Genomic DNA, 14,820 nt, shown 5'->3' with positions numbered 1-14,820 from the left:
TGTACTGAACCCTCATACACACATATCCCTCATAAATATGGACCAGATTCCACTCCTCCATATTCATATCCCACAGGAACCCTAATTTATGCTTTTACTACTTCTGGGTTAGTTATTGGTATTCATCATAGAGAGAAATTAATTCTACGATCAACTGGTATTATTGTGTTTGAAGATCGTTCTTGTTTTTTTTAATGATATGAATATTTACTAACCTGATAGACAGATGTGTTTGTTTCTGCTTTAGCCAACTCTGTTGTCATTTGGCAGTTGTCTAAACCATAATCGGGTCTGACTACCAGGCTAAATATTTAATCACTCTCAGTGAAAGGATCTGAACTGTGAAACTGCCTAATGAGATATTTAGATGTTACACAGAATCCGCACTGAGATCTGTGTTTTCCCTGGGTTACTGTCAATATGCTTACTGGGCCACACAGTGATCTTCCAATCATGCCTCTGTGCTTCCTGTTTGTAGGCCCAGTGAACCCGGCGGGATCGGGGGGATCGGGGGGATCGCAGGTGGGGGGTCAGTCGCGGGCCATGATCTCTGCAGCAGCCAGGCGCAGAGACGCCACTCACAACGAACTATACTACGAAGAGGCCGACCATGACCGACGGGTCCGCAAACGCAGAGCCAGGTGAAAGAGGGGGGAGGAGAGAGATAGGGGGGACTCTGAGTGACTTAAAAACAAAAAGGTGGGGTGAAAGGAAAGGAAGGAAGAAAGAAAGAGGGATGAAAGATACATAAGTATGCTGCTTAATGTAAGGATTAAAATATAGATGAGGGTTTAGATAGATGGACATAAGAATTGAGTAGGCTAAATGTTGGCCTGTGTGTTTTTATAACTTGTAGGATGCAAGAACAGATGAGTGTACAGTATACTGAATGTTTTCTGTACATTGCTGTAACGTTAGGCTGGTGGTGGCTGTGGAGGAGGCCTTCATCCATGTGAGGCGGATGCAGCAGGAGGAGCAGAAAGCATCCCCTGGGGATGTGATGGACGTACGGGAGGCGGCCCTGGCTATCTTCCCCTCCATGGCCCGCGCCCTGCAGAAATACCTCCGAACCACCAGGAGGCAGCACTGCCACAGCATGGACAGCATCCAGAGACACTTGGCCTTCTGCCTCACACACAACATGAGCCCCAAGGTAGGCAAGCTTCAATACTTGGTTCCAGATCATCCCCTGGCCAGTATCACTACTAGACACCTCTTGGCCTTGGCCCAACATAGCAGTCTCTATAGCAATATGATTGTGTGTGTCTGTTTCTGTGTCTCTTCAGGCATTCCTGGAGGCCTACCTGTCCCCTGGTCCTACGCTACAGTATGGTCGAGAGCGCTGGATGGCCGGTCAGTGGACTCTGGTCAGCGAGTCTGCGGTCACTAGCGGTCTAAAGGAGGACACAGTCTTCTCACTGAGGTGTCTAGACTTCAGCCTAGCGGTAACAGTCAAGTCCATCCCCTACATTCAAATGACCGAGGAGTACGTCGATCCTAAGTCACACAAGTTTACCCTGAGTCTCCAATCTGAAACATCAGTCTAACAGACACATGTAGAAGAACTGTGGGAATTCTAGACTTATCTTTTTGTGTTCAGTTTCTTAAACCCTCTTTTACTTTGATATGCTCTTGTTGTGCTATTTTGCTTCTCTCTTCTATTTATATTACTGGTGTTTATAAAGATTATTTTGGCTACTTTTAGATTTGTTATTGTACGTAATTGATATGAACAGATGCATATGGGATATTGTAACAAGATGAAGTGTTAGCTGTGCATATAGTAGTTAATAAACGGTAGGGATCCCCAGCCCTATGGCTCTTTTGGAGTGAAGATGACCGATGGAGAGAGTTAGGGAACATGCTCTGATTTCTATTGTCCTGAGGCACACTGGAACATTGAATTATGTCAGGGGGTTTTCAATACACTGTAGATGACCCTTGCGCATTTTGTTCTTCCTGTGTGTGTGTGTGGGGGAGGGAGGGGGGGGGGTGTGTGTGTATTTTCATATTGTCTGCCCTGCTAATATGAATGAAATACTACCTAAAAATCACCAAAACAGTTCAGGTTCAGTTTTCTATCAAACTAAGAATTGCTTTTCTTTACAGTTAATGGATTGTACATGTGTGTTTTTATATACGGTTGAAGTCGGAAGTTTACATACACTTAAGTTTTTCAACCACACCACACATTTCTTGTTAGCAAACTATAGTTTTGGCAAGTCCGTTAGGACATCTACTTTGTGCATGACACAAGTAATTTTTCCAACAATTGTTTACAGACAGATTATTTCACTTATAATTCACCGTATCACAATTCCAGTGGGTCAGAAGTTTACATACACTAAGTTGACTGTGCCTTTAAACAGCTTGGAAAATTCCAGAAAATGATGTCATGGCTTTAGAAGCTTCTGATAGGCTAATTGACATCATTTGAGTCAATTGGAGGTGTACCTGTGGATGTATTTCAAGGCCTACCTTCAAACTCAGTGCCTCTTTGCTTGACATCATGGGAAAATCTAAAGAAATCAGCCAAGACCTCAGAGGAAAAAAACAATTTTTAGACCTCCACAAGTCTGGTTCATCCTTGGGAGCAATTTCAAAACGCCTGAAGGTACCACGTTCATCTGTACAAACAATAGTATGCAAGTATAAACACAATGGGACCACGCAGCCGTCATACCGCTCAGGAAGGAGATGCATTCTGTCTCCTAGAGATGAACGTACTTTGGTGCGAAAAGTGCAAATCAATCCCAGAACAACAGCAAAGGACCTTGTGAAGATGCTGGAGGAAAACGGGTACAAAAGTATCTATATCCACAGTAAAATGAGTCCTATATTGACATAACCTGAATGGCCACTCAGCAAGGAAGAAGCCACTGCTCCAAAACCGCCATTAAAAAAGCCAGACTACGATTTGCAACTGCACATGGAGACAAAGATCGTACTTTTTAGAGAAATGTCCTTTGGTCTGATGAAACAAAAATGGAACTGTTTGGCCATAATGACCATCGTTATGTTTGGAGGAAAAAGGGGGAGGCTTGCAAGCCGAAGAACACCATCCCAACCGTGAAGCACGAGGGTGGCAGCATCATGTTGTGGGGGTGCTTTGCTGCAGGAGGGACTGGTGCACTTCACAATGGCATCATGGGGAAGGAAAATTATATGGATATATTGAAGCAACATCTCAAGACATCAGTCAGGAAGTTAAAGCTTGGTCGCAAATGGGTCTTCCAAATGGACAATGACCCCAAGCATACTTCCAAAGTTGTGGTAAAATGGCTTAAGGACAACAAAGTCAAGGTATTGGAGTGGCCATCACAAAGCCCTGACCTCAATCCTATAGAAAATTTGTGGGCAGAACTGAAAAAGCGTGTGCGAGCAAGGAGGCCTACAAACCTGACTCAGTTACACCAGCTCTGTCAGGAGGAATGGGCCAAAATTCACCCAACTTATTGTGGGAAGCTTGTGGAAGGCTACCCAAAACGTTGACAATTTAAAGGCAATGCTACCAAATACTAATTGAGTGTATGTAAACTTCTGACCCACTGGGAATGTGATGAAAGACATCAAAGCTTAAATAAATGATTCTCTCTACTATTATTCTGACATAAAGTGGTGATCCTAACTGACCTAAAACAGGTAATTTTGTGTGGCTGTCCAGTTATTGAATTATATGGATGAAAAAGGTTCTGTTATTGTACTCCCCAGGATTCCTAGACAAATCTGTTAGAGGTTGTCAGAACCTGTTGGGCTCAAACCCAAAGCGGGCTATTGCGGAATACTACAGTTGAGCAAACAAAGAAGCAATTAAGACAGGAAAAAAATGTATTCATAATTTTGAGAGAGATTTTCTCTACTTTTCTGATTTGGCGTCTAATGACAAGACATGCATTATATGTGTGTCTTATCTCCAGATGAAAGAAAGCTATTATTACATTTCTACAGAATCTAACCCTGTAAGCTAAGAGAATCAGATTGAGGCTCAAGTTTTTTGTCTTCAGATACGAGGGAAGACAACAGATTAAAGAAGGATGGCACAATATTCTCTCTTTTAGTCCCCATGTTATGAGTGTTTGAGAAGTGTGGAGAATACACACAAAGAGAATCTGATACCGTAGCTTCTCCTCTTCTATCTCCAAGTCTGCATACACGTATCTTCATGTACTGAAAGCGATTCAAATAGGCCAAAATTATACATTTCTAATGTCTTTTTTTTACATTGTTTGATATGGTATATTCCTCAGTATTGATGTTCAGAGTGCAGACAGGAAGTCTACAGTCACAAAAGAGGCTGTAGTGCCATCTAGCCACAACTAGTAGAACTGCCACTGCTATGGGATTTTTATGCTCATCTCTGTGGACTCAATATACAGTATTTGTTTGTTTTTAATATTGTATTGTTTTAGCCAAATCTTCCCTATTACATGTGCATATTATTCAAGACTATATTAGAATGAAAGTGTTTGTTATTGTAATTGTGCAATCATTGTTGTCACCAAAAGATTACATGTTTTTGAGGATTTTATAGTGATTAAATAATGGCTGTGAATATTGCCCTGTTTGAATTCACCCTTTTTTATTAGTTTTTATCTTGAGGTGACCACAGGTTGTAAGTGTTGGATAGGTCAAAGCAAGGTTGCCAACCAATTGCTTTCCCTAATCTAACCAATTCCGATATGTGATTACTTCAAGGAAGGGAGAAAGGATGTATTTTTAAAGTATTAGACCAGGGCATTTGTCTCCTTGTATGTCTCCTTCATTACAAAGGTGCCTCTGTTTTAAAACACATATGATGTATGCTCAATGTGTTTTGTTATTGTATGCAAGTATGTTCGTCCAATAATGTATGGTGTGTGTGTGTGTGTGTGTGTGTGCGCGCGTGCACAATTGCCATCCTAAATGTTGTTCTGACCAATTCGGTCTCAAGTTTTCACTGGTTGTTTTTTTAAGATTTACAAATATGGAATTACAATAACTGTATAAAGATTCAAATTTGTAAAATAAATATTTGTATGAACATTTTCAACATATTCTCATATTACTTTATTGTTGGTGTGTGTGTGTGGTGCTTTGTGTTTGTCTGTGCACTAGAAAGTATGTAAGTGAAACTATTGTCTGTCTGCACTGTCCAGTTGAAGACGAGAGGGAGACAGATGTTGTAATATGAAGGTTGAGTAGAGACCGTGAGTTCATATCTGAAGCCCCCTTCACACTACTGCACCCTGGGCTTACAGAACACTGAGATCTCTCTCCTGACACTTCACGTATTCTCTCTTCTAATTGCCCACTGAGGGAGAGAGAGAACGAGGGATGAGTCAAGGAGGGAAAGAGATAAAGAGAGAGTGAAACGGAGTGAATACATGAGACAAATTGAGACTTGAGGAATTGGCAGCTTTTCCTATCTGGGTGTGTAATGATGATCTCGCTTTGCAGCTGCTGCATATTTGGATAAATATTAAATATTGTCAGATGGAGAGGGGAAAAGAATCCAGGCAGTATCACATCCGGCCGTGATTGGGAGTCCCATAGGGCGGCGCACAATTGGCCCAGCGTCGTCCGGGTTTGGCCGAGGTAGGCCGTCATTGTAAATAAGAATTTGTTCTCAACTGACTTGACTAGTTAAATAAAGGTAAAAAAATATATACACTACCGTTCAAAAGTTTGGGGTCACTTAGAAATGTCCTTGTTTTTGAAAGAAAAGCAAAAAAAAATTGTCCATTAAAATAACATCAAATTGATCAGAAATCCGTTGTAAATTACTATTGTAGCACAACAGTTTTCAGCTGTGCTAACATAGTTGCAAAAGGGTTTTCTAATGATCAATTAGCCTTTTAAAATGATAAACTTGGATAAGCTAACACAATGTGCCATTGGAACACAGGAGTGATGGTTGCTGATAATGGACCTCTATACGCCTATGTAGATATTCCAATAAAAATCTGCCTTTTTTTAACTACAATAGTTATTTTATTTTTACATTTAACTGATTTAGCAGACTCTTATCCAGAGCGTCTTACATTTTGACACTGGCCCTCCGTGGGAAACAAACCCACAACCCTGGCATTCCAAACACCATGCTCTGCCAACTGAGCCACACAGGACCCAATAGTAATAACAAAGATATAGCCACTGTGGCATGGAGAGAAGGGAGTGTGTGCACTGAAATCCAGAAAGTCAAACCTAAAATGCAATTATCTACACACAAAGCATGCATTAGACGGCATGATTTGGAGACCGCAAAATACACAAAGATACCACACTTTATTGAGGTTTAGGATAGTGTACAGCAGCAGTTCACTTTTTTAAATTTAACTAGGCAAGTGAGTTAAGCACAAACTCTTATTTACAATGACCGCCTAGGAACAGTGGGTTAACTGCCTTGTTCAGGGGCAGAATGACAGATTTTTACCTTGCCAGCTCGGGGATTCGATCTAGCAACCTTTCGGTTACAGCCCCAAGGCTCTAACCGCTAGGCTACCTGCCGCCCCATCGATCAAACAAAAGTTAGATTTATGTATTTGTCTTGGTCGCCAACCATTTCTTTTAAATTGTAGAATTAAGGGAAGGATGGAAAGTACTGTTTGGGTTTTTCTCAAGTATCTCGGTCAGCACATTGTTAATTCTCTCTTTAAGATCGATTTCAGTTTATCAACAGATTTGTTTCCAGATTCATGAAAAACAAAAGCTGTTAATGGGTTTTCTTATAATGCAGAGCGGTTGACTTAGGCCAGACACGTTGTACAAAATCTTCTATAAAAGCATTTAGGTCTATTTTTCTCACCCTGAACTTTGATGATAGTACAGTAAAGAGACTATACAACAATGTTATGGATTCTAGATGACAAATTCACAGTTTTTGAATTATTCATCCTCGTCTTCTTCATCATCAGAGTCATCAGAATCATCAGAGTCGTCATCATCAGAGTCGTCATCATCGTCATCATCATCGTCATCCTCATCATCGTCGTCATCCTCATCATCATCCTCTGTGTTAACCTTGCCAGACAGGACGTTCTCTATCCAGTCCGCCAGCTTCTGGGCTGTGGGCAGATCTTGTTCTTCCATCTCCAGCCAGATGCTGTCAGCCTGTCCAGAGGAAGAGAGAGAGGTCAGGGGCCAAAGGTCATGGACCATCATGAGTTAGATCTAAGTTTCACAATTTCTGACTGGTTTCCACCAATTCCTCATGCTGTATTGGAGCTGTTCGGGGACTCACATCAGTAACATTGACCACGCCGATCTGAGGTTTGAACAGGTCCACCTGGAAGGTCTTCTCCCAGTAGGGGATAAGCTGAGGAGAGTGAGAGAGAACACACTGTGAGATCTGAAACTGTAGGGACTTGAGTTCACTTAGTCCTGTCCGTCCTTCTGTCCGTCCACCCGTCTGTCTGTGTCTCACCAGGGGGAAGTCATCAGGGTCGATCCAGATGATGCTGAGACCAGGGTGGTGGGTGTTGTCTCTAGCCACCTCCTTCAGCAGCTCCAAGAACTCATAACCATCTGAACACCACCAAACAACACATTAAGAAGGTTAGTCTGTGTTTTATCATGCCAGGAGAAGTTTGTTTGATTTCCTGAAAGCTATGAACCATTTCAGTGATTCTCAGTTTCAGATAAGACTGATAGGAACCTATGTTGCAAAGCTGATGTTGGCCCTGATCAAAGCTGATGTTGGCCCTGATCAAAGCTGATGTTGGCCCTGATCAAAGCTGATGTTGGCCCTGATCAAAGCTGATGTTGGCCCTGATCAAAGCTGATGTTGGCCCTGATCAAAGCTGATGTTGGCCCTGATCAAAGCCGATGTTGGCCCTGATCAAAGCTGATGTTACTGTAATATTGATGGATTTTTTTACCAGGGTCCTCCTCCTCTGCGAAGGCGACTATATGGCTCCCCTCCACAACGTCCTCCTGAAAATGAGACATGAGATGCTGTCCAAGGTTTGACAGAAATGAACACACTTACTGTTGTACTTGCCTTTCTTGCACTAACCCTTGAACTTGCATAAGGTAAATTAACTGACAAAAAAACCTCACCCATGTCTCAAACATGTCCTCAGCACGCAGCTTTCGCAGTGTTGGCCTGAAAACATTACACAACACTATCAGTCACAGACCACTGATCAGATCATCAGAATGAAGTGATCCTGTTCTGACAGCCGCAGTAGGGCTGCAGGTAGCCTAGCAATTAGAGTGTTGGACCAGTAACCGAAATGTCGCTAGTTAGAATCCTGAGCCGACAAGGTGAAAATATGTTGCACGTAACCCTAATTGCTCCAGGGTCGCCGCTGACCTGGCCATGACCCGACTCTCAGGGGGAAATGGGATATGCAGAAAACACAGGACAAATATAAGCACCCACCCCCAAAAAATATTACACTTCCATACCTTCTGTGTTCAGTGACGAAAACCACGATCTCCTCCTCAGAGTTGGGTCTGTCAGGGAGGGTGACAGGCTCCTCCATGAAGGGCTCGTAGAAATCCACCTCGTTCATTTTCAGGGTCAGCTCCTTGGCCACCTTAAACATCACAGACACCAGAATCAGCACCCAACGTCTTGCATTGACAGGACCCCTTCTCACAGACCAAGGATATAGGATGTCAAGGTATGGATGTCTGTATACTCACAGCTTTCTCAAAGGTGGCAAAGAATTTGATGTAGGGTTGGAACTGCTCTGCAGCCTCCTTGAACGCACTGTAGTCTGGGGGAAAGGAGCGGTTTATGAAGAAGAGAAAGGAGTGGATGGGAGGAGGGAGGGAGGAGAGGAGAGGGCATTTGACTTCTTTTGAAGATGGTGTACTACTGTATAACCACTACTCTATAACCACACCATTTCTTATCCGTTGAACAGAGGTAGAACTTCAGCATTTAGAATAATTCCCCTTCTGCTGCTATTATTTAACATAGCTGTCAGCGAGCATCTACTAGCTTGTGTGTGCTAGCTAGACTAGGATTGGTCTTTAGGGAGATGCCATTGACACATACATGTACTGAAATAACTGAGCCCCGTTGACCCCTAGTTCTAGGCTCCCACAGTCGGTCAGGGGTGAGACAGCCGCCTTGCTTATCATGAGCGCGATGCGGTGTCTTACGATAAATGGAAAAGCTAAAGAGTGGGTAAAATTGGACATGTAAATCCATGGGGATGGTGAGTTTAAAATTCCCCGGTTATTATCAAGGCCAGGGGATCAGCCAATAGCCATCCAACCCTGGCCATCAAAATAGCATGACAGGGAGCACATTTATACAACCTTAACACATACACACAGAGACACACACAGACAGATTGTCAGAAAGTCAGATAGACACACACACACACTCACGTTCTGAGTCCTCGTTCTTAAAATATCCAATGAGGCGGATTTCTTCCTCCATCCTGTCGAAGGCCCTCAGCTCCAGAGCATTTCCTATCACCTCCACAGGCTCCTCCAAAAGCTACAGAGAGAAAATAACATAACAGTAAGCTGATCCTAGATCTGTGCGTAGTATCAATGAGGGCACCCCAGTCCACTCACGTCTAGAAGGAACTTCACCAGGGTGTCGGCAGAGAGCAAGCCGTCAAACTCAATCACACGGTCTGCCTTGAACACATATACACTGCCCTCTTCCACCAGGCCTGGGGTCAGAGGTCAGGGGTCAGAGGGTCAAGTACAGACCATTATTTACAGCCATTCACTGAATGCTTTACAAAAACCTTTTGGTGCTTTCATGTAGTATGCTTCATACTCATGCAGTATAATAGTAATGAGCAACTATAGTTCGCACTGAAGTGTTAATGTGTTTCCTTACCCAGCTTCTTGGCAACCTTGGTGTCTTTGTGGGAGTCTACCATTCCAAACCCAATCTCCTTTTCCTCCATAACCTGAGCAGCCAGCTGGAGATGAAGACAAAAGTCAGTTAGTGACATTCTTTCAACGTCATCATAACACTTAAATTGGAACAGTGTTAAATAGAGTCCTTGTTGTTCTCCACTCAGGAACTATGATCCAGTTTGAAGCATGTTTGGCAGGGGACAGACAAACAGACAGACAAACAGACAGACAAACAGACAGGGCCGAGATGAGGCTTAGTTGGAGTGACGTTATTCAGTAGATAATGGTCCAGAGAACAGAACAGCCCCAAGGCAACACACACACACACACACACACACACACACACACACACACACACACACACACACACCACACACACACACACACACACACACACACACACACACACACAGAGGGAGACAGAGACAGTCATATGATGACTAAAAGTGCCATGCTCCATATCCAGGCCAGAATCCTGCAGCCATTGTGGTCTCAATAGGTGAGGGTCTGCCAGCCAAGGCCTTGAGCTCTGACAGATCCCAAGGCAAATTGAGGCTAAGAATACCTGACTGACCGAAATATCAGGAGGGGAACAGAGTGATTTGTCTGTCTTCATCCAGATAATGCGTTGACAGGTGATCATTTAGGGCTTTGAACATCATGTTTGAAAAGCACTTTATGAATACAGTTATCGGTGTTAACATTTAGAAGCATGGACTCTCCATTGGTTGTAGACAAGAAGAAAGTCGTTGTCATACTTTTGACAACTCAGCAAAGCGGTACATTTTTCAACCTTTAGCAAACCCAAACAAAGAACACATAGGCCTAGACAGAATACAACACAACATACATTACCACATGCAACATGGAACAATTAGCCATTATCAAAGCATGAGATACTGTATGTTGATGAAACATTGACAGAGTGATGAAGAAAGACCAGATGTGGACTCTTCAAACAAATCTCACTCTGTTGGCTCCTTATAAAATAATGGAACATGGATGCAATCCTATACAGATAACCTGTAGCGAAGCAATAGAGCAAGTAATTATGTTAATTATGATGACTCAGGGCCCTAACCCTAGTCTGGTCCACCTGTGGTGAGTTAAATATCTGAGGCTTTTAGGAGTGAGAGACTGTGCTCAGGTTATCTGCTGCACATCACACTCTAACTCAACACAAGCCATGAGGAACACAGGACAGCTAGGGAGAGGAGATTAGGCCATAGTAGCCCACTGTCACAGCTCTGCTGAAGTGGGATACTAACTGACACTTTACTTGAAGTAGCTTCTAATGAAGTACTCATTACCTTATAAACATATTCATAGCACACTATAATATAGATGCCGTCACAGAACATTAGCGAATGGAATCATCAGTTAGCTAACCCTCTAGTTAATAAATATACATGTCATTGACATAGTATTTTAAGACCGACTCAATCTAAGTGTAAAAGCAAAACAGGGAGAGAGACAGACCTACTGCAATGCCCTTCACATGTATAGCTCAATAACATACAGGGCATGAGTGCCGGTCCTATTTGTGCCTGTGGCAGAGAGCTGGGGTGAATGACATACATTACTATGGGAAGTGCCGAAGGAATTAACAGAAATAACCTTAACTGACAGCACTGGACAGAACTGGGGAGCCACACACAGACACACACACACACACACACACACACACACACACACACACACACACACACACACACACACACACACACACACACACACACACACACACACACACACACACACAGACACACAACACACAACACACACACACACACACACACTGACCTTGAGAGCAACACACTGCACATTAACATTAGTATCTCAAAGTCATCAGAATCACTGATTGACTTGTGACGGGGTAGCTCAGCCTTGGGTATGTATTCAATCCGATTCAATCAGAGTTGATCATGTTTAATTGAATGACAGCCATTTTATGACATTTTATGACAAAGTTTTATGACAGTCTCTCATTCTAGCTCTCACTCTTAATTACCACTTCAGTAAATTGTGGTTCCGTGCCCATTGGGACGCTCTAATGTCTAGGTACTGTAAATGATTTATGGAGTGGGTCTAGCTGACCCAGTGACCCCAGATTGTTAAATCACCTCAGTCCAGCCCAGGTGCTCCCCCTCCCTAGTGACTCTCCTCTTTCTCCTCTACCCATCATCTCTTTCTTCTCCGCCTTATCTCTCTCTCTCTCTGCCTTGTCCTCCATCTTTTCTTCACCATCTCGTTCCTAGACTCCTTCATCCCCACTCCTTCATCCCCACTTCTCCCTCCTCTTCCACCTCCCTTCATCTCTCTTCCCCTACCTCCCTCACCATCTCCCTTTTTTCCCTTCCTCCTCCTCAGGCTTACCTCCCTCACCATCTCCCTTTTTTCCCTTCCTCCTCCTGAGGCTTACCTCCCTCACCATCTCCCTTTTTTCCCTTCCTCCTCCTCAGGCTTACCTCCCTCACCATCTCCCTTTTTTCCCTTCCTCCTCCTGAGGCTTACCTCCAGCACCATCTCCCTTTTTTCCCTTCCTCCTCCTGAGGCTTACCTCCAGCACCATCTCCCTTTTTTCCCTTCCTCTTCCTGAGGCTTACCTCCAGCACCATCTCAGTCATCTGGTGTTGTTTCTGCAGCTCCTTCCTGTCAGGGATGGGTTTGTGGTACAGCAGACACGTCATGGTGTACTTCTTCATGGCCTTCTGGTAGTTCTTGTTATTGATTTCGATGACTCGGTCTTTCCCGTCATAGCGAGGGAACTCCAGGCCCTTCTCGGTCTGAACGAGCGGCGACAGAGACAGGCACGGGAGCAGGAGCAGCCACAGGGTAAGCATGGTCTAGGGACGTGTTATGAACGACCACACACCCCGAGAATCACAGAGTAACCTTTAATCACTAGATACGGCCTCCACAAGAGTACTTAGGCTGAGGAAGGTCAATAAAACTCCCCAAAATGGAAAAATACTTAAAAAAAAAAACAATAGAGAGGTGTAGAATAGCAGGTTGCCCTTAAATTATAGCATAAATCTCCTTGAGTCTCCTTCCAAGCCGTCCTCTATAGTCCAATGCCCAAGGCTTGTTCAGGAACCAGCGATCCTCTCTCTCCCTCTCTCCAGCCGAGACAAAGGGAAAGAACAGACCTGACAGACCTGGAGCGCTGGGGGGCTAGATACCGTACATAGCAGCGCCCCTCTCCCCCTGGCCACCACACACAGGCCCATTTTTAGGAGACCAGTTGTTTAGGTGCTAAAAATAAATAGGTGAGTGGGAGAGATAGAGAGAAAGAGCACGAGAGGAGAGAGGAGATAGTCCTCCGCTCTCTGCTCACACTCTCACACCATGGCTTTTCTACTTGGCATGTTGGGAGGAATGAGAGAGAGGTGTGCAGAGGAGATTTAGGGGTGTAGAGATTTTGGGATGATAGCAATCTGGGGTCTGCATATCTATAGTTCTAACAGTCACTATAGATTGGGTTTGTAACCATGAGCATAAAAGAAGACTCCTGAACAGTGCCCAGCACTGTGAAACAGGTATTCCCAACAGGTTAGCATTATGCTAACAGTGTCCCACACCACAAGGTCTAGTGTATGTTGATAGATGCATGCAGTGACAGGCTAATGGACAGCGCCTGAATGCAACTGGCCTGAAGGCAACTAGCCTGAAGGCAACTAGAATATAATTGCGATAGCTTTATAGTGGCTACTTTAACACTAGCTGTCCTATTGCTGTGGTAGTTGGTGCAGTTGTCTGTTAGAGCATACTGTTGGAATCAGACTAGGGTAGGGGGAGGTGTTGGCTGGGGGTTACAGTCAAAAGGAATAATCAGACAAGGAGACTCTGACGTTGTGTGTGTGCGTGCATTCGTGTGCCTGTCGACAGCCTATGGAGGGAAGGTAAATATACTCTCCTTTGAGAGGGTAGGCTTAACTGGGATATTAGGCAGGGTTGGGTAGGTTACTTTCTAAATACAATCCATTACAGTTTCTAGTTACCTGTCCAAAAATGTAATTAATTACTTTCCCCATAAGAAGCTTCATTAGTGGTTTCTGACTTGTGGTTAGACTTCAATGCTGAATTGAATGCCATTGAGAAAACAGAAAGGTGTCATATAATGTATTTTTTCACAAATATCCTTTCTGAATTTAAAAGTAATCCATAAGTAATCATCTAGTTTTTCAAAAGTATCTCCCAAATGCTATGACACTGAAACTTTTCCCCTGACCCTTGACCCCAGGGATGTCCTGACATGTGTATGTATGCATGCATGTTAGCATGTGTGCATATATCACAGGGGGTTGCTGGCACCTTAATTGGGGAGGACGGGTTCGTGGTAATGGCTGGCGTGGAATAAGTGAAATGGTATCAAATACATCAAACACGTGGTTTCATGTGTTTGATACCAGTCCATTTGCTCCATTCCAGCCATTATTATGAGCCGTCCTCCCTTCTGCCTGAGCATGTAGTTTACCCGTTGCCAATGACTACATGCAAAGCAAAACAAAGGCTTGATCTCAGCTAAATATAAAATGTGTGACCCAGGCACCATTTTCTTTGAGTAGACTGCCTGTGTGACTATGTGTGTCTCTGGGTAGTCTAACTGATGAGGACAGTTACATGGTGAAAGATGCCATCTCTGGCACTGAGTCTTTTTTGTCAAGGTTTGTTTTCAGCCTTGCAGAGACAGTAACCTGATCTCTCTGCTTTCTCATTGTCACTGGGGCTAAAATGGAACAGCCTGGGCTTACAGTACATTGTATGGCTCAGAGTCTCTGATGAAGAAGTAATCTGCTAGCAGGCCGTGCTTGGTGTTATCACAACTTCAATGTACTGTAAATGGTTAGTGATTACTATTGCTAAGTTTTATACTGGCAAAGAAGGAAGGTTGTATGTTTGTTGAGTTCACTTGCAGGAAATATCACGGAGTCAACTCCATACTTTACCATCCCTGCTGTATGAAGAGGAGAATTGCAGCTTGTCTTCATACTTGTGCAACCTGGA

At 43.6% G+C, this 14,820-nt stretch overlaps 2 protein-coding genes across 2 annotated transcripts in view; one reads left to right on the top strand and one right to left on the bottom strand.

The window, feature by feature from the left end:
* Positions 1-5,029, top strand: part of LOC106582105 (vang-like protein 1) — a 54,873-nt gene extending 49,844 nt beyond the window's left edge. The window contains exons 7-9 of the mRNA XM_014164851.3: positions 479-641; positions 919-1,153; positions 1,287-5,029. Of these exons, the coding sequence (XP_014020326.2) occupies positions 479-641; positions 919-1,153; positions 1,287-1,547 (659 nt within the window). The 3' untranslated portion in view covers positions 1,548-5,029. The remainder of the gene's footprint in view (positions 1-478; positions 642-918; positions 1,154-1,286) is intronic.
* A 1,216-nt stretch (positions 5,030-6,245) lies between these two features.
* Positions 6,246-13,037, bottom strand: LOC106582106 (calsequestrin-2). Its single transcript, XM_014164852.3, has 11 exons — positions 12,420-13,037; positions 9,791-9,875; positions 9,517-9,617; positions 9,325-9,436; positions 8,629-8,702; positions 8,389-8,519; positions 8,038-8,083; positions 7,857-7,911; positions 7,403-7,503; positions 7,220-7,294; positions 6,246-7,089 (listed from the first exon to the last, which is right to left on the bottom strand). Exons 1-11 carry the CDS (start codon positions 12,654-12,656, stop codon positions 6,865-6,867), a joined length of 1,242 nt encoding a protein of 413 aa, XP_014020327.3. The 5' UTR covers positions 12,657-13,037; the 3' UTR covers positions 6,246-6,864.
* Positions 13,038-14,820: the final 1,783 nt, after the last annotated feature.

The sequence above is a fragment of the Salmo salar genome, chromosome 21, assembly GCF_965601325.2.
Source record: "Salmo salar chromosome 21, fSalSal1, whole genome shotgun sequence".
Taxonomy (NCBI): domain Eukaryota; kingdom Metazoa; phylum Chordata; class Actinopteri; order Salmoniformes; family Salmonidae; genus Salmo; species Salmo salar.
This window is presented reverse-complemented; position numbering and strand designations above follow the sequence as displayed.